Below are 22991 nucleotides of genomic sequence, written 5' to 3' on the forward strand. Positions count from 1 at the left end.
CACCTGGTGAATGAATAAATTTGTACATCCATGGCAATGCAATACTTCTTGAGAATAAAAGAATGAACTACTGATATATGGGTAAGTCTCAAGCATCATGCCAAATGAAAAGCCAGACTCAAAAGCCTCCACTAGCTGGGCGTGGTGGCGTGTACCTGTAATCCCAGCTACTCAGGAGGCTGAGGTGAGACGATTGCCTGAGCCCAGGAGTTCAAGGCTGTAGTATGCTATGATATCTGTGAACAGCCACTGCACTCAAGCCTTGGGCAACATAGCAAGACCCTGTCTCTTAAAAAAACAGTCCCCATTTATATAGCATTCAGGAATGGAAAAACTACAGGGATGGCAAACACATCGATGGCCTCCTGAGACAGGGATGGGAGTTAATTACAAAGGGAAATGAGGGAATATTTAGGGGTGGTGTGACTTTAGTATCTTGACTTGATGATTACATGTTTGACAGAACTCACAGAACTCTACACTTACGAAGGAAAAGAAGTTTTGTTTTTCTAGCTTAACCAAAGTGGTACTAAACCTTTAAAATATCAAGCTTAGAAGAAGGGCTTAGAACATGTCCATATTTTACCTCATTAGAAATAAAGAACAGGATGTTGAAAATGGTTTGTGCTTTAAGATTGAACCAAGCTAGTAGCTCAGATCTGGGTGTCCACCACCTCACCTTCCAGGTTTATAATTGGTAATTCTGCTCAAGAATCTGTCCTCAGGGTTTTCAACATCCAGAATTAATTTGAGACAAACTACACCTAGTTCATAAACAAAGCTAGATCAGAATTAAGAAGGATTCCTGTCACAGGCCAAAACTCGTCTACAAACCCTCAGGGGGGCCAATTCTTGCTTTTAACAACAGCCAAAGATATTAAAGAATTGCATGAATATAGAGATGGATTTTTTAAAATACAAGTATATATAATTAATACTAAAACCCTCAGGAAAGCCAATACCTCGAGGTACTCTGGCTCCAGAAGAATCCATTTCGGTGGGGCATATTCCAAGATCTAAAAGAGGTATATCTGTTTGACTTTACTGAGTGGCTTTTCACCTGACAGACCAGACAAACTTAAAAGCTTTCAAGTCGAACTTTGGTAGGCAAAGGTAAAGTATGTCTTTTTTTTAAAGTAGGTGAGCCTGCAGGTCAATTTGTCAAAAATATTAACTAACCACAACTATGAGACACTAGACACAGTGTAGTTCCTGCCTTCATGGAGCTCAGTTCTATTCACTGGAGTGAGTTTTATTAGCAAAATACCCAATAAATAGGAATGTGACTGGCCTGTCCAATCTCGAAGTCAGAAAAGGGCCATGGATAGTATCACATCCTGAGAGGCTGGATGTAGTCACCACCCTTTGAGGAAAGAGGGAAATTCATCCCAACCTGTCATACTAGCTAAGGGAGCAAAAAGTCAAGAATATGAACAATGTGACCTAGGCTCTGAAAGCTGACCAAGACACCATCTAAATAAACCTGGATTGACAATGAAAGGACTTTTGCTCTCCCTTAAAATGATGTTCAAAGTATCAAGGACATAGAGCTTCAGATATGTCTTGTGTCACCTGGTCTTTCATGTGATAGTCAAAGATCCACAATATGAAAGTGGGATTAACCCATCTGTGAAGTTCTAATCTGTGCGGTCACAATTGACCATTGCAGGTCTTAACAAGAGGACCCTGTGGGCACACAACAGACTTCAATTCTTTAGCCAGCTGTTCCTTGGCTCAGAATATGGAGAGAGCTGGAGACCCTCCAAACCAGAGGATGTTCCCTGGTCTTCCCAGGAGAGAAATGAACTATCTTTTGTAAAAGTAAGTTTCAAAGGCCAAGTGTGGTGGCTCATGCCTGTAATCCCAGCACTTTGGGAGGCGAAGGTAGGTAGATAACCTGAGGTCAGGAGTTCGAGACCAGCTTGGCAAACACGGTGAGATCCCATGTCTACTAAAAATACAGAAAAAATTAGCCAGGCGTAATGGCGCACGCCTGTAATCCCAGCTACTTGGGAAGCTGAGGTATGAGAATTGCTTGAACCTGAGAGGCAGAGGTTGCAGTGAGCCGAGACCGAGCCACTACACTCCAGCCTGGGTGACAGAGTGAGACTCTGCCTCAAAAAAAAAAAAAAAAAGTAAGTTGCAAACCATTAATGTAAAGGAACTCTCAACCCCGGCATTACATGATTAGGACAACAAATAGAAAAGTAATAAAGTTTAAGATCATGAAAAAAAAACAAGACCTGACATTTCAAATGGAAGAAATAAAAGCTAAAACAAACATTTTAAAACAAATGATGTTAAATAAAAAAGACTAGAAAATTAAAAAGGGACACCTTCACATCTCAATAACATTGAAAAAGTTTTTAAAGACTGAAATAGACATAAGGGTAAATATGTGATAGGACTGAAAAGAAATTTTATGGAAAGGATTAACTATATCAAAGAGATAACAAAAAAAAAAAAAAAAAAAAGGAGGAGGTACCAGAACAAGGAAAAACAAAAACCCATCAATAACAACTAGAAGTTGAGGGATAAAGGTTTGAAAAAAGTTCTTTTTGTGGGAGTGCGCAGGCAACAGATGAATGTATATTTGGCTTCTCAGGAAAGAAAAGGAAAGGCAGAGAGCAGAGATGCCCTCTTAAAGTTTCTCCATTTGCCCAGAAGCTCATATCTCTGACGGCATTTGGAGCCCCCATCTGTGCAGCTGGTGGTGTGGTTTCCTAATCTGGCAAACCCAAAGTTTAACAGGTCCTACACCAACTAGTGAATATCCTGAACAAGTTCTCTTTTATTGGAGAGAGTCACTTTTATAATCACACCTTACATACATATCAGAAACAATTTGGAAGTAAAAAGCCAAATCTTACCAAAAATAAGTTATTTATTGCTTTAAAAAATAAACATTTATAATAGAATACCAAGTTCGATTTAATCTAATGTGTTAACAAAAGCATAATATATTCCAGTAAACAAGGATTTCCAACTTATCCCGTAACTAAAAAGTCAACTTAACAGTTGGTTTTAGCTAGAGGCAAACATCAGTCACTGCCACCAAATTCTATTACATAAATCTATTATGCTTCACATTTAAGGAGAAACTCAGCAGAGGGGTCACCCTGCTCTTCCCCACTAGAAATGCACTGAAAAGTGACAAGCCCACAGAAGGAAAGGCTGTATAAGGAAGTAGGAGCTTAAGTCAAATTTCTATTTCAATACCTTGAGGGAGGTGAAGGAGGGTGTTATTTTCACCAGGTCAACATGGATGACAGTTTGATCACAAAAAACGGCCCACAATAAGATTTCATTTGTGGAATACAGTGAGCATGATCATGTCCTAATGATTTCTTAGGGTTTGGCAGTGTCTCTGGTCACATGCCCATACCTAGGTTTGACAGAAATGCTAATACTGTACTCTGGGTCTTCCTCAGGTGCCACAGTGGCTCTTGCCCTAGGATGACTAAAAATACGTCTCTCCTTTCCTTAGAGATACTGGCTCACTATCAAGAGTAGAGGTAGGGAGGCATTGCGAACTCCAGAAGAGAGGAGTCTACGGAGTTTATTCCATAGTGGACACATTAGGCTTCTTAGAGCTTCAAAGAGATTGTCAGTAATAGGCGATCACCTTTTTGTACCTATGAAACTTCTTAAAATTCTCTTGGGTTTGGCCCAAAAGACTGACCAGATTGAAAACTACTCTGTTATTCTTAAGGACAAATGCAATTCCTTTAAAGTTACAAATCAGTACTTATATCCTATAGTTCAGCATGTCTTCACACCATCCCCTGTTTTTGGCCTCCATATAAACAGATGCATTGCACTGCTGCATGGTATATTCCATCTCAACCAGCTGGTGGCATCCAATGGTTAACTTTTCCCTAGGAGAAAAAGAAATGTTAAATCATTGCAAGACAGCTAGTCAGAGAAATAAAAATTCTTTTTCATTTTCTTTTATTTTACATTTTTAATTGACAAAAGCTATGTATTTATTATGTATAACATGATATTCTGAACTAGGTATATATTATGGAATGGCTCAATCAAGCTAAATAACATATGCGTTATTCTACACACTTATTTTTGTTGTGAGGACGTGTAAAATCTACATTTTTAAAATTACTATTTTAAAAAAAACCCTTTTTTTTAGAGATGGAGTCTCAGCATCTTGCCCAGGCTGGTCTCCAACTCCTGGGCTCAAGTGATCCTCCCACCATGGCCTCCCAAAGTGCTAGGATTACATGTGTGAGTCACCATGCCCAGCCTTAATTATTATTTTTAAAAGCCAGGGTCTCACTCCTGTTGTCCAGGCTGGAGTACAGTGGTGCAATCACAGCTCACCATAGCCTCAACTTCCTAGGCTCAAGTGATCCTCTAACCTTAGCCTCCCAAGTAGCTGGGACCACTGGTACACACAACCACACCTAATTTTGTTTTGTTTTGTTTCTTTTGGTAGTGACAGGGTCTCACTATGTTGCCCTGGCTGGCCTCATTCCTGGGCTCAAGCAATTCTCCCACACTGGCCTCCAAAAGTGTTGGGACGGCAGGCATGAGCCAGTGCATCTGAAAGTAGCCAAAGTCTACTTTCTTAGTGATTTTCAAAATACAATACATTGTCATCAACTAAAGTCGCCATGTTGTACAATAGATCTCTGAACTTATTTCTCCTATCTAAGTGAAATTTTGTGTCCTTTCACCACCATCTCCCCAAAGTCCCCCATCCTCCTAGCCCCTGGTAACCACCATTTTATTCTCTACTCATACTTTTTTAGATTCCACGTATCAGTGAGAACATGTGGGTATTTGTCTTTCTGTGCCTGGTTTATTTAACTTATGTCTTTTAGGTTCATCCATGTTGTTCCAAACGACAGATTTTCTTCTTTTTTTAAGAGTGAATAGTATTCCACTGTGTACATATCCCACATTCTCTCTATCCATTCGTTCACTGATGGACATTTAGGTAGATTCCATATCTTGGCTATTGTGAATAGTGCCGCAATGAACACTGGAGTGCAGATATCTTTTTGACATAATGACTTCATTTCCTTTGGATATATTAAAAATTCTATTCCAACTGTGTGGCTTACCCCTTGGATTAAAACATCTTAATATAAGCTCATTTCCTACTAAGAGAGGTCCTTCAGAGAGTAAGGTAGAACTAGATTGTTCAACCCAGCCCATTATATAAAAGGCTATGCTTAGGCATCCAGCTTTGCCTGTTGGTTGCAGGTCCACCACAGAAGAAGCCCTTATTCCTGAATTCTAGGAATCATACCAAGGTTGTCTTCCTGTTGGCTATGTAAGAATCTGTGCAACTAAGTGCTTTTATCTTCCAATGTTGTTTGTGCTAATAAATCATAATTGATAGTATTTTACCTCAAATATCAAAGAATGTATTTCAAACGCCAGTGTTAGTCCATTGTATTAAGAATTTTTATTTTTCTCTTATTTGGCTTGAGAGTAAAGTAGAGGCGGACTGGAGGATATTAAGAGGATGTACCTCCTGAAAGGAACAGATACTTGAGAGGGGTAAGGAAGTTGACAGAGTTTCAATTCTTAGAAAAGATTGCTGAGACAAGTTACCTAGCAGTTACCAAAGGAATGTTAGTGACCCTAAACCAAGGGTGGGGAAGCAGAGAGTGCTTAATATGTGCCATATCTACTTCACAATTTTACTTCAGGCAAAGCCAGCCAGGCTCTCGAAAGCTAACATGAGCCTACAAATTGTGGGATCCCAAACTGTAGGACACCAATCCATTATATCTAGCATCTAGAATTCAAAGTGTCAAAGAATTCAATTCCATAAATAACTCTTTTCATCTACTGGGAGATGGTCTATATAAGTTCACAAAGAGCACCAAACATCTAGTATAGTATCTGGTATGTTAGGTATTCAAAATTGGCAGTCATTTTTATTGTAACAGTCAGACTGTCATTACTTCCTTGGCTTCTGAGATAGCTCTGCCATATTCATGGCGCTGGAGAGAACCACTAGCTACCTCTCCCACTGGCCCTCCCACATGACAGATCGCTTGATGGAGGGTACAAAGGAAGAACTCAGGGGACGATCAGAACTCGGGACAGGACAAGAAGGAGTAGTGACACCACCAAAGTAAATAATAATAAAGTAAATGTACCATATTTGGAATAATCTCACTTCTTGACAATATGTGGTTTCTCTGAGACTGATTAAAGCCTGACTTTTGGGTGGCTCGCATCTGTAATCCTAGCAACTCAGAAGGGTGAGGCAGGAGGATCACTGAAGACCAGGAGTTTGAGAGCAGCCTAAGCAATACAGTATGACCTGCTCCCTAAAAATAATAATAATAATTTAAATCTGACTTACGGCTCTGTGTAACCCTCATCTCATTTTCTACATTTAAAGCTTAAAAATAGTGCTATGGTGCTGCCAATTCTTCACAACTACTCAAAAAAATGATTTTGAAACACTCTTAAGAGTTTCAAAATAGCAGAGATATAAATGTTTTCTTATAAACTTAAAAATGAAACAAACTAAAAGGATAGGCGCCTATTCCTGTCCTTATTTATTCCACATGTGAAAAAAATATCTTTCAGTAACTAGACTTTTGAATCTATTTCTGTATCTTATCTTTTTCTTCCCCTCACCCCTTGTAATTAAGAGGTGAGCTCTATCTTCTCTTTTCCTCCTAGCGGCATTTGTTTCTTAATTCACGTGAGTCAGTATTCTGACAATGGATTATCACCTACAGATTTTGCTGTAGCAAGTTCTGTCATCACTGGCTGACAAAAGTATTGGCTGTTTTTCATAGTGTCTGCTTGGTCTATACTTTTTATTAGATCATGATGATAGGCATTCTTAAGTTCCTTTTCCTGGTGGTTAATCTGTAGAATGACAGAATATTGGCTGCAGGGGCACCTTAACACCTCTGCTTGTCATTCTGCAGCATCTCCAGTGAGTCATCTCACCTCAGCTTTTCCCTCCTGGTGATGAGACACTCACTATTGTGAGAGGCAGTTCACTGATAGATAGTTCTTGCTTTATATTGGGCCTATTAAAACCATCTAGCTGACCTGAGTCTGCCTAAATTAAAACAAAAACTCTCTTTCCCTTCTTCCTCTGATAGTACAAATATTTTATGTCCCTATTTCTCTTTTTCCAAGTGAAACGATTCCAATTCCTGATCCTTTCGAGAAGAGAGCTCAAAACTGGAGGTTGCTTCTAGTTCTGCGATTCATGAGATTCTGCAAAACAACAGCCACTATTTCTCTAGATTTTCCTATTAACGGTATCAAATTTGCTTTGACCAAATCTCAGATCAAAATAACTAAAAATTTTATCAAATCAATTTAAAAATAATTCCACACAGATTTGTGATTCCCTTCCCATAACCAATTTGGTCAAAATGGCATGGTACTAGTGAATTTACATGATCTAATTCCAATGTCTGATGCAATTTTTCCAAAATCCAAGAATGAGGTCTATAATGGATACGTGTTTTACAACCCTCTGAAGTTTTCTATACATTTGCAATGTGTATCACAAATAAAAGAAAAATGGAATACAATGTAATATATAAAATATAAATATAAAAGCAGTATATAATAGCTAACATCAATGGTAAAAGAATGAATGCTTTCCTCCTCAGATCAAGAACACGACAAGGAAGGCTTCTTTCACTGTTCAACTTTGTACCATTTTGTACAACTTTGTACAACTTTGTACTATAAGTTCTAGCAACAGCAATTAGGCATGAATAAGAAATAAAAGAGATCCAAATTGGAAACAAAGAAACAGAATAATTTCTATTTGTAGATCCTAAAGAAGTCACAAAATAACTATTAGATCTAATAAATTAATTTAGCAAAGTTGCAATGTAAAAGATCAACACAAAAAATCAATTGTATTCCTATACATTAGCAATGAACAAGCAGAAAAGGAAATAAAACAATTCCGCTTATGATAGCATAAAAAGTAATAAAATACTTGGGAATCAATTTAATCAAAGAGGTATAAGACTTGTACACTGGCCAGATGCAGTGGCTCATGCCTGTAATCCCAGCACTTCGGGAGGCTGAGGAGGGCAGATCACAAGATCAGGAGTTCAAGACTGGCCTGGCCAACATGGTGAAACCCCGTCTCTACGAACAACATACAAAAATTAGTCAGGCCTGGTGGCATGTGCCTGTAATCCGACTTACTCAGGAGGCTGAGGCAGGAAAATTGCTTGAACCCAGGAGGCAGAGGTTACAGTGAGCCGAGATCGTGCCACTGCACTCCAGCCTGGGTGACAGAGTGAGACTGTCTCAAAAAAACAAAAAAACAAAAAACACTGCTAAAAGAAATTAAAGAATATCTAAATAAGAGAAAAGGCATCCTATGTTAATGGACTGTAATATTTAGTAAGATGGTAATACTCCCCAAACTGATCTACATTGTCAATGCAATTTCTATCAAAATCCCAACAACCTTTTTTGTAGAAACAGAAAAGCTGATCCTAAAATTCAGATAGAATTGCAAGGCATCCCAAATAACAAAATCTTGAAAAAGGAAAATGTTAGAGGACTTAAAACACTTGTCAATTTCAAAACTCACTACAAAGGAACTGTTACCAAAATAGTTTGGTATGAGCAGATAGACAGACATTCAATGGATCAGAACTGAAAGTTCTGAAATAAACCCTCACATATATGGTCAACTGATTTTCATCAAGGATGCCAAGACCATCCAATGGAGAAAGACTGGTCTCTTCAATAATAATGCTACTAGGAAAACTTGATATCCACATGCATGTATATGGATGGATGAATGCATGAGTGAAGCTGGACCCCTTACCTTACATCATATACAAAAATTAACTCAAAATGGATCAATGGCCTAAATGTAAGAGCTAAAACTATAAATATGTTAGAAGAAAATACTGGGATAAATCTTCATAACCTTAGGTTTGGCAGTGAATTCTTAAGTAGTCTTAAAAGCACAGGCAATGCAAGAAAAAATACACAAATAATCAAAATTTAAAACTTTTGTACACCAAAGGATACTACCAAAAAGTGAAGACAACTTACAGAGTGGGAGAAAATATGTGCAAATTATGTATCTGATAAGGGTCTACTATCAAGAATATATAACATGTTGAGCTGCCAGGTGTTGATGTGGTTAATAAGGACAAGGCAAACTAAAAGTAACAATCAAGTCTTTATTCACTTCTTGCCACAGTATAAGCAAGGGGCAAAATGAGAGGTGCTAGTTCTCCAGTATTTCATTACTTCCCTAGGAAAGGGTCAGATAAATATGCGCTGCAGGGTTGTCGGGGTGGGGCACACTGTCGCACTGCTGAGAAGCCCTGAAGAAGGCTGCTTCCTCTCTGCATCTTTATGAACCCAGGGGCCCATGGGGAGGCAGAGGAGGAAGGGCTAGAAGTGGAAAAATACTGAGTCAGATCAGAGAGAAATACCTTAGCCAAAGCCTCCCAAAGGAAGCCTAAGTGGAGGTACCTGGGAAGTGCCTCAGCCAACTCCCCCATCTCCCCATAAGAAGGCCTCCAAACAGTCACCTGAGCTAGGAATGCAGCTGTGTGTGAGCGTGGCTGCAGGGAGTCTCAGTCACTGCCAGTAAGTACCTCCAGAAAGTAGCATACACTGGCATGGAAAAAAAAAGAAACTTAACTGAGGAATGCAAGCCCATTTAAGCTATCAGGTCCAGAGAGTCACTGGAATGAAACAGCAGTCACATCACTTCGCCTTGAGCTAAATAATTATCTCTTGAAGCCACTTGCTATGTGGGCTCTAGGCTAACTGACAAGAAGAAGCCATAACTGCCATATGCTGGACACCCTAACTCATACCCTCTAATTCAACAATGTATAGCCAACCACTGAACAATGATATCCCTGTCAACTACTGAGAATTCCTGTCAAATAACTTTGTATCAGCCCACTCCTTGTTCTCTTTGCCTTTAAAAATTCGCTCGTAACAAGAGCTGAGGGTACACTCCTCAAGGCAACTTTAACACATATCGGGGCAGCTGTCTTCACTCTGGCTCAAGTAAACTCTTTATTTTTTTGTGCCTCAACTCTTCCTTTTAGGCCAACATTTCCTTAGGTATGAAGAAAGCAGCTTCCCCCATTGAGTTTGTCAGATAAAGCCTTGTAATTGTCTATAGTGGGTTCAAACATCACATGTAAGATTTTGGCCTGGGGCCAAATTCCTCATAAAGAATTCTAATAACAGAAAGAAAACCAATCCACTAAAAATGAGCAAAGGGCTTGAACAGACATTTCTCCAAAGAAGATATACAAATGGCCAAATAGCACATGAAAAGAAGTTCAGCCCCTTCCCTAATTAACATTAGAGAAATACAAATTGAAATCACAATGAGATACAATTTCATACTCATCAGGATGGCAATAACTAACCAAAACCAAAAAAACGGAAAATAACAAGTGTTGTCCAAGATGAAGAGAAACTGGAACTGTTGTATATTGTTAGTGGAAATGTAAAATAGTGTAGCTTCTGAGAATTCGAATCTCACCCAGGAATTCTACTCCTAGGTATATGACCCCTAAAATGGAAAAGAATTATAAGAATTCCAATATTTATACACAAAGAGCAATATTATTTATAAGAGTCAAAAAGTGGAAAGAACCCAAATGTCCATCAAGAGATGAATGAACAAAATGTGGTGTGTATATGTGTGTGTGTGATGGAATCTTATTCAGCCACGAAAAGGAATGAAGTATTGATATATGCTAAAATGTGAATGAACCTCAAAAACATTATGCTAAGTGAAAAAAGAGAGATACAAAGGTCACATGTTATATGTCGGAGATGGGGTACATCTGATTGCCTGGTGTCAGAAGTGTGTTGTGATGAGTTTCAGAGCAAGAAAAACAGTTTGGTTTGGTATCCGTCTCATACAGTCAGGTACTTTGAGGCCGATGTCACAAACTAGTTTATCATCTCATAAAGTGAAAAAAAAAAAAAAAACCTTAGAAACTTGCCTAACAAACATGTCAAAACACTTTATCAAGAACTTACAAGCCAGAAAAAAAGTGAATTAAATGCTGTACCTAATTTCTCATAAAGATAGAAGATATCACACAAGAGATCTGTTTGATAATCTCCTTAATTTACTATCTTGGATTTGAAGCAAACTTCTCGTCTGCTCAGGGTTAGCAGTGCTCAGACACTCCACTGGCAAGAGCAAAAGCTACTTCAGAGAGTCTAAAAACTGGAGAAGAGAAAACACCAGCTGAATTGCAGATATAAGCACCAAGGTTCTTCTGTATCTTATGGAATTCACTTTTCCTCAAAGCTGCTTTAATATAAAACCTTAATTCCTTGCTTTATTAGAACCCATCAAACAGGTTTATGTTCTTGAGCTACTTAATTATATACATATGCCAGGAGGGTGGCACACCCAACTCCATGGGGACAGAGGCTCCTCTGTTTGGGACTTTCCTGAACCTCACTCTATGGATCTCCTCTTCATCTACCTGTTCAATTGTATCCTTTAATTTACCCTTCATAATAAATGGGTAAATGTAAGTAAAATGTTTCCCTGAGTGCTATGAGCCACTCTAGCAAATTAGTTGAACCTGAAGAGGGAGTCATGGGAACCCCCAATTTATAGCCAGTTGGTCGACCTGGAGATTGTGGGGTTTCCTACTATACTCTCATATACTCCACTCAACAATTCTGACCCCAGGTGTGTGTGGGGTTTTCTCCACATGGCAACCAATTCTCCAGTGAACACCAACTCGGTGTACTAGAATTCAATTCAATTTTGACACTATCTGGAGTCAGAGTCAACTCCCACAGGTTGCAGGCTCGTCAAACAAGACTGCCCCCCGCTTCAGACAACAACTACAAGTAACAGTGTCACCTATACTTCTGACCAACTGGCTTATAAATCAGGAGGTCCCACAACAACTCCCTCCTCAGATTCAGTTTGCTAGGACAGCTTACAGAACTCAGGGAAATATTTATGTTTTACTCATTTTTTGAATAAAATACTTGGTATTACCAAGTATATGTTGGAAGGGGCTGGAGCTTCCATGACTTCTCTGTGTGTGGCACCTCCCAAGCAACTCCACGAGTCCAACAACCTGGAAGCTCTCTGAACCTGGTAGTTCAGGAAGCTTTTTTTTTTTTTTTAACCAAACCATTTAATTTTCTTTGAAGGTAAACAAAATATAAAGCTGGATCCCAAGCCCTAAGAATGCCAGAACTACATGTAGATCCAAAATGTGGTGTGATTTTCTCAACAGAGTTCAAAAGGGTCAGAATTCAAAAGCGTTAAAAGGCAGAGAATGGGTGGAATTCATGCACTCCATTCAGGAATTTTGTAAATTACCAGAAATAGACCCCAAGAGTCTTTTAAGGTGGGGGAAAATTCAACTCTTGGTTTTACAGGTAAAGAATGAAGAGTACCAAAAATGTTATGTTGACTTCTCTTAATTTTTCTCACACAATCTGAAGCCGGAGCTGACTATTATATCCTCAACTCAACAGCAGTTGAAACTGCAGTATTAGGTACAAGATCAGTCCCTCTATCCATTTGCTTCCATGTAATGCCACAGCAAGGGTGGTCAGAAGCAGAGGGCTGTCAGTAGAACAGCTTTTCAAAAAGCACTAAAAGCAAGCAAGAACCTTCTAGGAGCACACTGATTTACTTTATAAGGTTAATTTACAAATTTTAAAAGCCACATTTTCACTTTTTCTCCTTTTTCTCTTCTTCCTTTATAGCACTCTTTATGTTTTCCTTATCTTTATCTTTCTCTCTGTCATCTTTTCTATCCTTTTTGCTCTCTCCTTTTCCTGTCCTTCTCTCTTCTCTGCATCCTGGTTGGCAATCTTGTTGTTGATAAGGCTGTGCAGGGCAGCCAAAAACAGATGAGCAAGGCCACGTACATCACCTCCATTTGGTTGTCGGTCTTCAGGTGAAAGGCCTTGACAAACTCATCAGGGCTGACATCTGGCAGCAGGCTGAAGACATCCTACAGCAGGTGGATGATCTGATGGTCTATGGGTAGCTTGCCTGTCACTACTTTTACCTGGTAGCTCCTGATATCCAGAAGCGTGGAGTTCAGTCCCTTCAAGCCATGCAGAGACTTGGTTTATAATCTGCTGGGAAAGAGTGCCCACGGTAGTGTCTTTGATGTCTCATAACAAGCATTCGACTCTGACTTCCTCAGCTTCCTATGCTCTGGTTTCACTGGTCACAAGCTCAAATGTTTTTATGGTTGTAGTTCTATCCACATGAACTTCTTCCACTGAAATATATGCTTCTGTTGGCAGGCTCAGGTCCTTGGGTTTCACATCAATAATGACCAAAACAAGAGTTAGGGCAGTATCATTTCGTTACTTCACTGATGGCAATGGCATTCTTGTAAAGTTTATGGCCTGTGTGGTGCCACTCAAATATTCTTTCTCTGGCATTTACCTTCTTAAACATTCCATACATGTTTTCCAAATAATCTTGATCTAAAAATCAGACAGCATCATCTTTGTCATCTTCATAAAAAGGGACTTAGTCATTATCATAAAAAGGGACTGCAAAACTCTTGGACACATCAAGTATTTTCTTTTGCCATGACCCCAATAGCTTGCTTCTGGTTTCCAGCCTCGCCAAATCAGTTGAAGTGATCCACCACACTGAGCAGCAACAGGGGGTAGACCACCACCTTCTGCACCGCCAGCTCTGGCATCACAGCACACCCCATCCCTCAAGGCCTGGCTCCCTGCCACTCGCAAACACCGACAGCGGCAAGGACTCCTGCAGCTCCTCCAGTCCCAGCTTCTCCTATTCCAGTTTGGCAGCTGCTGCCACTTCAGGAATTTTCATGGAGAAGGCTTCATCCTACAGGCATGATGGATTTATTAATTCAACTTCAAGCCCCGCTCCCCTTCCCAGAGGATAGCGGGTAGAGCTGAATGTGTTAAGCTTCTAATCATGACTTGGTCCTTCTGGTGACCAGCCCCATCCAGGAGCCCACCAAGAGTTGCCTCATTAGAGCAAACAATGCTCCTATCACTTAGGAAATTCCAAGAGATTTAGGAGCTCTGTGTCAGGAATCCAGGTTAAAGACCAAAGATTAGAACAAAAGATTCTCCCAGAAATCCTATCTATAAGGGTTTTAGGACCTCTGTCACAGGAACCAGAGCCAGCAACTGTCATTAGTCCATTTTCATATGCTACAAAGAACTGCCCCAAACTGGGTAATTTATAAAGGAAAGAGTTTTAGCTGACTCACAGTTCATTCAGCATGGCTGGGGAGTCCTCAGGCAGAAGGGGAAGCAAGGCACCTTCTTCACAAGGCAGCAGGAATGAGAAGTGCTGAGTGAAGTGGGAAGAGCCTCTTATAAAACCATCAGATTTCATGAGAACTCACTCACTATCGTGAGAACGGCATGGGGGAAACTGCTCTCATGATTCAATTACCTTCACCTGGCCTCTCCCTCGAAATGTAGGAATTGTAGGGATTACAGGCATTACAATTCAAGATGAGATTTGGGTGGAGGCACAAAACCTAACCATATCAGGGCATAGATACATTTCTCATTATTTCACATCTCCTTATTGCAATAAGTATGGTGTGGCACATCAACAGTTTCCTTGTTTACAACTAATGCTTTAAAAAAAACAAAAACAAAGATTATCAAATTCAGACAATTTAAATAATTGTCTTAAACATTAAGTAACTGTCCTTCACATTCCCAAAGGGAGTCATCTATGTGCAAGTTAAATCATTCTTCTGTTTTCACCTCTGAGTCACAGGAAAATGGTGTCACCTTTCATCTGCCACAACTGGCCTCATATCTAGTATGAACCAGTGAAACCAAAAAACCCTCTCTCTTTTGGCAGCTTATTCAAAAAAATTTTAAGCTGTGGAGCACCCTAGAGACGCATATGGAAGATACTGGCAAATATACGGGCAAATAATTTCACAAAAATACCCAGAAGTTCTAAATGCTATTAACTGAAAGCTTGCTGAGCAGCAATTACCATTTTTCAATGCCTTCAAGATATTAAATATATTTGATTTCTCTTTAAAATCATCCTTCTGCGTATAAAAGAGGGTTTGCTGATTAACTTCATAGTTTAAATCTCTGACACAGTAAATGGAAAGAAAACAAAAAAAAAATACAACTACTTTAACTATGAATATTTGACCTGACTCCTGAACTTCTCCCCAATAAAAACCCTGCTAACTACTCCAAAAGTATGCTAAAATCAAAATAATTCTAGATGTCTACTAGGATCATGCTTCAAGAGATTGTGGCCTCCATGTATCTACAATAAGCTTTTTACACTAAAAAATATGGCTAAGATTGGAAGATGCTATGTTTTTGACACATCTCACACAATATTTTGTGGATTATATGTAAAAATCTATATGAGTACAACCAATTCACTGATAATCTGAAGATTAGGGCAAGAAATCATTTTCTCCCCCAACTATAACAGATTTGTGTATGCCAACTGGCTTCAGATTTTCTTGAAAAACTTATTTTGATCTAATGAGTTGGTGAACTTTCATAGTTGTGTTGAAACATTTATGTATGACTATCAATCCTACATCTGATATCCTCAAACAAACTTACCAGTCTGGAGCTTTAACAGAAGCATTTTGCTAGTTAACTTTGTCGCTAGACCTGCTCATAATATTTTGTAGCCACACAGGTACATATGTAAGTTATAAATAGCAAATGAACTGTGGTTTAGTGATACTTTTATTAAGTTCCTATCTTTTTAAAAATGTGTCCCAAATGAGGTTAAGTGTTACGCTCCTAATCTGATTTTGCCCATAAGTCTTGTGGTTTTTATTGCATGACTACACAATGCAGTGGCGACATTTACAAATGCACGTGTCGTGTTATAATAGAACTCACTGAAAACCAACTACTGCCCCATGTATCAACATGGATGAATCCTGATGTTAAGCTAAAATGGCATATGTAGTGGTGGAGGCTACTGGAAGGCAACAGTGAAGGAGTTAAACAGTTTTAGCTCCTCATAAATTTGCCTGGGTCTAGAATTAGAAGGATATCTTAGACTGTCCAGGCTGCCATAACAAAATATCTTAGATTGGGCAGCTTATAAACAAGTTAAATTTCTCACAGATCTGGAGGCTGGGAAGTTCAAGATCAAAGCACCAGCAGATTTGGTGTCTGGTGAGGGTCCTCTTCCTCACAGACTGTGCCTTCTATGTGTTCTCACATGGCAGAAGGGAAGGAATTAGCTAATGCTCTGAAATCTCTTTTATAAAGGCACTAATCCAATTCTCAAAGGCCCCATCTTCTGATACTATCGCACTGGGGATTAGATTTCAATGTATGAGTTTGGAGGGTACACATTTAGCCCACAGCAAAGGCTTCACAACTATACCCTGTGTATATAAGAATTGGATTTGTGGCTGGGCATGGTGGCTCATGCCTGTAATCAATCCCTGTACTTTGGGAAGCCGGGACAGGAGGACTGCTTGAGTCCAGGAGTTCGAGACCACCCTGGGCAACATAGTGAGACCCTGTCTCATTAAAAAATTTAAAAAAGAAGATTAAAACAAAGAATTGGATTTATAATACTTGCCCTTTTTGTTATGTATGAGTGCTATAAAACAAATTATTTTAGGGAAAAAAGTATAGTGTGATACATTTAAGTTCGAAAATCAGCAAAATAAATCAATATATTTTTGTTATAAATAATACTCAGTAAAACCATTAAAAAAAAAGATGAGAACTATAAAGATACAATCCCTCGAGAGAGAATAAAAGGGAGGTTACAGCTAGAATGGGTACAATTCAAGTTTGTTAGTTGAATGGTAGGCAGATGGGTATTTTTTATATCAGTTGTTCTTTAAAACATGGTCTGGGGACCACAGGGAATCTAAGACTCTTTCAGAGGGTATGCGAGGTCAAAGAAGCCAAAGCTATTTCCATAAAAAGACTAAGATGTGGCTGGGCGCGGTGGCTCATTTCTGTAATCCCAGCACTTTGGGAGGCTGAGGTGGGCTAATCAACTGAGCTCAGGAGTTCAAGACCAGCCTGGCCAACATGGTTAAACCCTGTCTCTACTAAAAATATAAAAAATTAGCTGGGCGTGGTGGTGGGTGCCTACAACCCCAGCTACTCAGGAGGCTGAGGCAGGAGAATCGCTTGAACCTAGGAGGCGGAGGATGCAGTGAGCTGAGATCGCACCATTGCACTCCAGCCTGGGTAACAAGAGCAAAACTCCTTCTCAAAGAAAAAAATTTTTAAAAAACCAACCAAACAAACAAATAAATAAAGACTAAGATGTGATTTGTCTTTTGCACTCTTGTTCTCGCAAAAGTGAACAGTAGTTTTCCAGCAATCCAGCCATGCTTATCACAACAGATTGAATGCAAAAGCAGTTATAAGAATCCCGCTGCCTTCTATTAAGTCAGTCATTAAAAGATTTGCAAAAATGTACAACATTGTTACTTTTAATATTTTCATAATACGTTATTTATCTTAACATGTGGTTATTTTTTAACGAATTAATAAACATTTTGAAATTCTCAGTTCTAAGTTTTAATTCAGCAAATATAGCTAGATAATGAACCATATAAAGAAAAGCTCTTTGGGATCTTCAGTAATTTTAAAAAATGTAACAGAATCTTGAGGCCAAAAAATTTGAGAACCACTTTAAACCTTACAGCTGATAAACACACAACACATGACCTTTTTGTATGTAGGAAATATTTCATATTAGTAAAGTTAAAAAAAAAAACATAGTGTAGTGAAAAGACAATGAAAAAACACATCACCACCACCACCAAGTGCTGCCGTATATGGAAAAGCTTGTTACAATGGTTTCTATCTATGTATAGATATGACTTACCTATATTCAGTCTGAGAGACACAATCATAAAGTTCCTGGGCAGTAAATTTGACATTTTTATTTACCTGAAAGGAACCAAGATATAGTTATTAAAAATTATATTAATTAAAATGAGTGATGATAGCAAAATTAGAGTAGCCCATATTCTGAGAGGAAAGTTCAAATTTCTAGTTACTGCATAAAAAGGATTAAATGGTAACAAGAAGAAGTGCAATGACCATAATGCTAACATGGAACTCTGTGCAAAAATATGAATCCCACTGTTACATCTTAATCTGTTAGTAGAACCAGCAGAGGTGAGATGGACCTAGACATAGTAGAGATCAAATGGACAGAAAAACACAGATAAGATTAGAAACTGCAGACAGTTCTATCTGGTTTAGGAAAAAGTCTTATTTATAGACATTTTCTAAAGAAATGTATTTTTCAGATTATTGAGGTCTACATGTTTAAACTTATAGGTTTAAGTTAATAAATATCTATAATTCAGAGATATAATTTATAATACCACAAATATAAAAATATTTCATCATATAAAAACTAGCTGTGGCACACATATGGAAGACACAGTGAAGGAATCTTTTATTTCTTGAAACTTGCTATTGATTTAGACAATATTCCTATTTATCTGCAAGGGAGAATCTGAAAACTTGCAGAGAAAAATTATTTTGATCAGATAACAAATAGCATATTGCCTAAATTTTCAGAAATTTAGAATTAGTAAAAGGAAACAATAAGGCTAATTTCTATTCAGTTTACTTAAGAAAATATTTCTAAGTGTTGCTAGCTGGCATGCATTTTTTGGTGAGGAAGAATGATACCACCCTGATTTAATGACTACTAATTTAAAGATTCATATCATAAAAGTCTTCTATATGATTCAACGTATTGCTTATTGGTAAAAACTCCATGACTTTCTTCAATGCTTTCATAGAAAGTTTACCGTATTTGTATAGAAAATGTTTTATTCACTGAAAGTTTAAAAATATACAGTTTTTTGGCCAGATGCAACAGCTCACGCCTATAATCCCAGCACTTCGGAAGGTCAAGGTGTGAAGATCATTTGAACCCAGGAGTTTGAGACTAGCCTGAGCAACATATGAGACCCTGTCTCTATTAAAAAACAATTATATATTTATATACACACACATATATATGGTTTTCAAATATTTAAATGAATATGGATATTTTGCTTAACGTTAGCATATATTTATATATTTACTAGTATTTAATTATATATTTGATATCATATTTAATGATTATATGAAATCGGTATATAATTTACCACAATTTTTATTAAAATAATCTTCTAAAAATGTTATAAAATATTCATTTAAACTATCAACCAGTCCACTTCTTCCTTCTTTACATGTTCTGCCTTCTCCTAAGGGCCGCTGATATTTTTACCATAGCCACACATTCCGGGACCTACAATGTATCAGAACACAGGCCACCAAATGTCAACACACTGCAGATATTTGGTCAGAGGATGAAGGGAATGATCCATTTTCTATCAACTGTTGAGAAAAATCAGCTGAAAAACTGACTTTGAACCTGTTAAATATGAATATAAAATAATTTACATTAAGCTTTTAAATAGTTTTTTTTTAAATATCTAGATTTATCTTTAGTTGTAAAAGCAACCATCCACATACATTTAGACGTTTATCCAAGAACACAGCTGGAAGTACAAAGGTGACATAATTCCAGGTTACAGTAGATAATTTACAAAGTAGGTAGTTACTTTACTAATAAAGAAAAACTGAAGTGCAGTCTCATGATGGCCTGTTTCACCATATTAATTAATTTTGACTACGAAGACATTTTCATTTACCCATATTGAGACATTTGAAATTACAACTGTTAAATATCACCTCCATGGTTAAATGAACAATTTTAATTTCCAGGGGAAAAAATAGCTAGAAGATGCCACTGTCAGCAAACATTAGAGTTGTGACTATAAAGTGAATTGTGAAATGCGTATCATTACTTTTTAACTGTGCTACTTACAATAAAAGCCAGATGTTAGAAATGGCTTATTTTTAATTTAAAAATTCAAGAAAAGGCAAAGGAGAAGTATAAAAATAGTCAAATTCCTTAAAAGATTTAGACAGTCCTACCATTGTTTTTTATATTAGACAAATATATCCAATGTAGTAAGTGATGTAGGAAAAGTAATTCTTTTAAGAGAAATGATTTTAAAAATCTGTGAATCAGTCAGGCACAATGGTGTGTGCCTGTAGTCCCAGCTACCTGGGATGCTGAGGTAGGAAGATTGCTTGAGCCTAGGAGTTCAAGGATCTAGTGTGTCATGACTGTGCCTGTGAACAGCCACTGCACCCCAGCCTGGGCAACACACTAAGACCCTGTCTCTAATATATATATTTTACATATATCTGATTCTTAGATCTACATATTTTTTTTTAATTTTTAAATTTCTTTCTTGTTTATATCACAAGATATCATCAAGCAAGAGATCCATATATTCTTATAATTAATAAGTTAGGTACTTTCTTCTAATACTCTTGGCAATAGAAAGTACTAAATTATAAAGAACTATGCCCCAGAATTTTCCAGCATATGTAATTTTTAAATTGTCCTATTGTTCATATATATTTTAGAGCTGGAGTCTTGCTGTGTCACCCAGTCTGGAGTGCAGTGGCATGATCATGGCTCACTGCAGCCTTGAACACCTGGCCTCAAGTGATCCTCCCACCTCCAGCCTCCTGAGATGCTGGGATTACAGCCACCGTGCCCAGTTCCACATATATATTTTTGTTAGACTTAATGTTTTGATTTGAAATTCAGAAAGTAAGATGAAATAATTATATGAATCATCTCAAAAGAGGAAGTTCTCTTAATAATCATATAATGTGGTGATAAAGAATTAAGGCTCTTATTTATTTATTTATTTGAGACAGAGTCTCACACTGTCGCCCGGGCTGGAGTGCAGTGGCGCGATCTTGGCTCTCTGGAACCTCTGCCTCCTGGGTTCAAGCAGTTCTCCTGCCTCAGCCTCCTGAGTAGCTGGGATTACAGGCATCCACCACCATGCCCAGCTAATTTTTTTGTATTTTTAGTAGAGACGGGGTTTCACTATGTTGGCCAGGCTGGTCTTGAACTCCTGACCTCATGATCTGCCTGCCTCGGCCTCCCAAAGTGCTGGGATTACAAGCATGAGCCACTGTGCCCAGCATATTTTAACTTTTTTGAGACAAGAGTCTCACTCTGTCAGCCAGGCTGTAGTGCAGTGGTGCAATCTCAGCTCACGGCAACCTCTACCTCCCAGGTCCAAGCAATTCTCCAGCAATTCAAAAAATAAGATGAAATAATTATATGAATCATCTCAAAAGAGGAAGTTCTCTTAATAATCAAATAATGTGGTGATAAAGAAGTCTCTTATTTATTTATTTATTTATTTGAGACAGAGCCTCACACTGTCACCTGGGCTGGAGTGCAGCAGCACGATCTTGGCTCTCTGTAACCTCTGCCTCCTGGGTTCAAGCAATTCTCCTGCCTCTCAGCCTTATGAGTAGCTGGGATTGCAGGCCCTTACCACTACTCCTAGCTAATTTTTGTATTTTTAGTAAAGATAGGGTTTCATCATGTTGGCCAGCCTGGTCTCAAACTCCTGACCTCAAGTGATCCACCTGCCTCGGCCTTCGAAAGTGCTGATTATAGATGTGAGCCACGGCGCCCGGCTGAATTAAGGCTGACTCCTACAAAGCCCATATAAACACCATTCGTTGCTTAAATAAAACTAGTTAACCATCACCCTCCCCCTTTTTTTTTTTGAGACAGGGTCTTGCTCTGTCAACCAGGCTGGAGTGCAGTGGTATGAACACGGCTCACTGCAGCCTTGACCTCCCGGACTCAGACAATCTTCTCATCTCGGCCTCCCAAGGAGCTGGGACCACAGGTGCATGCCACCATGCCGGCTAATTTTGTTTGTTTTTTAGAGAGATGGGGTCTCGCTGTGTTGCCAAGACTGGTCGTGAACTCCTAGGTTCAAGCGATCCACTGACCTCAGCCTCCCAAAGTGCTAGGATTACAGGCGTGAACCACCGAGCCTGGTCAAGACTAGTTAACACTTATCAAACACTCACTCTGTGCCTGGTACTTTTTGGAGCACTTTACATATTTTACATTACTGAATCTTTGCAGAATACAAATAATTTACCTACTATTGTTACTTTCATTTTACAGATGAAGAAATTGAGACAAGGAGAATTAAATAACTCTTCCTAGTTAATAAGTAGAAGAACCAACATTTAAGCACGGGTAGTTCGACCTCAGAGTCTATGTTCTTAATCACTGGCTTCTTAATGGAAGATGTGGCATACAAAAAGTTACAAAGAGCTAACCAGGAATAAAAGTGAAGAAATATACTTAAAGGAGTTTGACTTCATAAGAAATGTGAGACTTGAATATATGCCACATTCCTTCATTTAGAATGTTTTAAAAATTAAACACATACACGCACAAAATTGAAAGTAATAATGTTACAGGAAACATGAACAAAGAGCATCAAGCAACTAGAAATTGACAATCAACAGAATACTCACTTCGGTTCAGTAATGATGAGGAGAGCATGCAGGTTAATTTACAAAATACACTGAAGCCTCATTTAGTTCTACCTCCAGGGTTTATGTTGCCACTATAAAGGAAACTAAATTATAGCTTTCCTTTCCAGTCATAAGTATTTCTCAACCAGGAGTTCTTCCTTTCTGAGGTATTCTGGGTATGTAAGTTGGATGGGGAGATGGAATACTTTTGGTTGTCACAACTGGGATAGCTATAGGCATTTAGTACCTGATGTACAGGGATGTTAAACATCCTGCAGTGTTCCACACAACGAAGAACTGACCTGTCCAAAATGCCCGTAGCACCCCTGATGAGAAACAATTTCACATTGGAGAAAGCGTGTTATTTTAGGACTCTCATATTTTTACTTAGGGAATGAAAGAAAAAATTGAATATGTCACTGGCAGGGAGGAGGGGAGGAAATGGACAGTTGTAGGTCACAGGATAGGAAGTTGCAGATAGGTAGGATGAACAAGCCTACAGATCATACAACACGAGGTCTATAGTTAATAAGATTGTACTATATTCAAAATTTTTGCTAAAAGAGTACATTTTAGGTGCTCTT

The 22991-nt window shown here is 38.4% G+C and overlaps 1 protein-coding gene and 1 pseudogene across 3 annotated transcripts in view; both read right to left on the reverse strand.

The window, feature by feature from the left end:
• Positions 1–2773: 2773 nt before the first annotated feature.
• SWT1 (SWT1, RNA endoribonuclease homolog) overlaps positions 2774–22991 on the reverse strand; it is a 127475-nt gene continuing 107257 nt past the window's right edge. For all 3 annotated transcript variants that reach the window (XM_025362529.1, XM_025362538.1, XM_025362546.1), the window contains exons 18-19: positions 17843–17907; positions 2774–3878 (exon numbers count right to left, since the gene is read on the reverse strand). In XM_025362529.1, the coding sequence (XP_025218314.1) occupies positions 3749–3878; positions 17843–17907 (195 nt within the window). In that variant the 3' untranslated portion in view covers positions 2774–3748. The remainder of the gene's footprint in view (positions 3879–17842; positions 17908–22991) is intronic.
• On the reverse strand, positions 12692–13688 carry LOC112609641 (annotated as a pseudogene).

Source organism: Theropithecus gelada, chromosome 1 (genome assembly GCF_003255815.1).
Source record: "Theropithecus gelada isolate Dixy chromosome 1, Tgel_1.0, whole genome shotgun sequence".
Taxonomy (NCBI): Eukaryota; Metazoa; Chordata; class Mammalia; order Primates; family Cercopithecidae; genus Theropithecus; species Theropithecus gelada.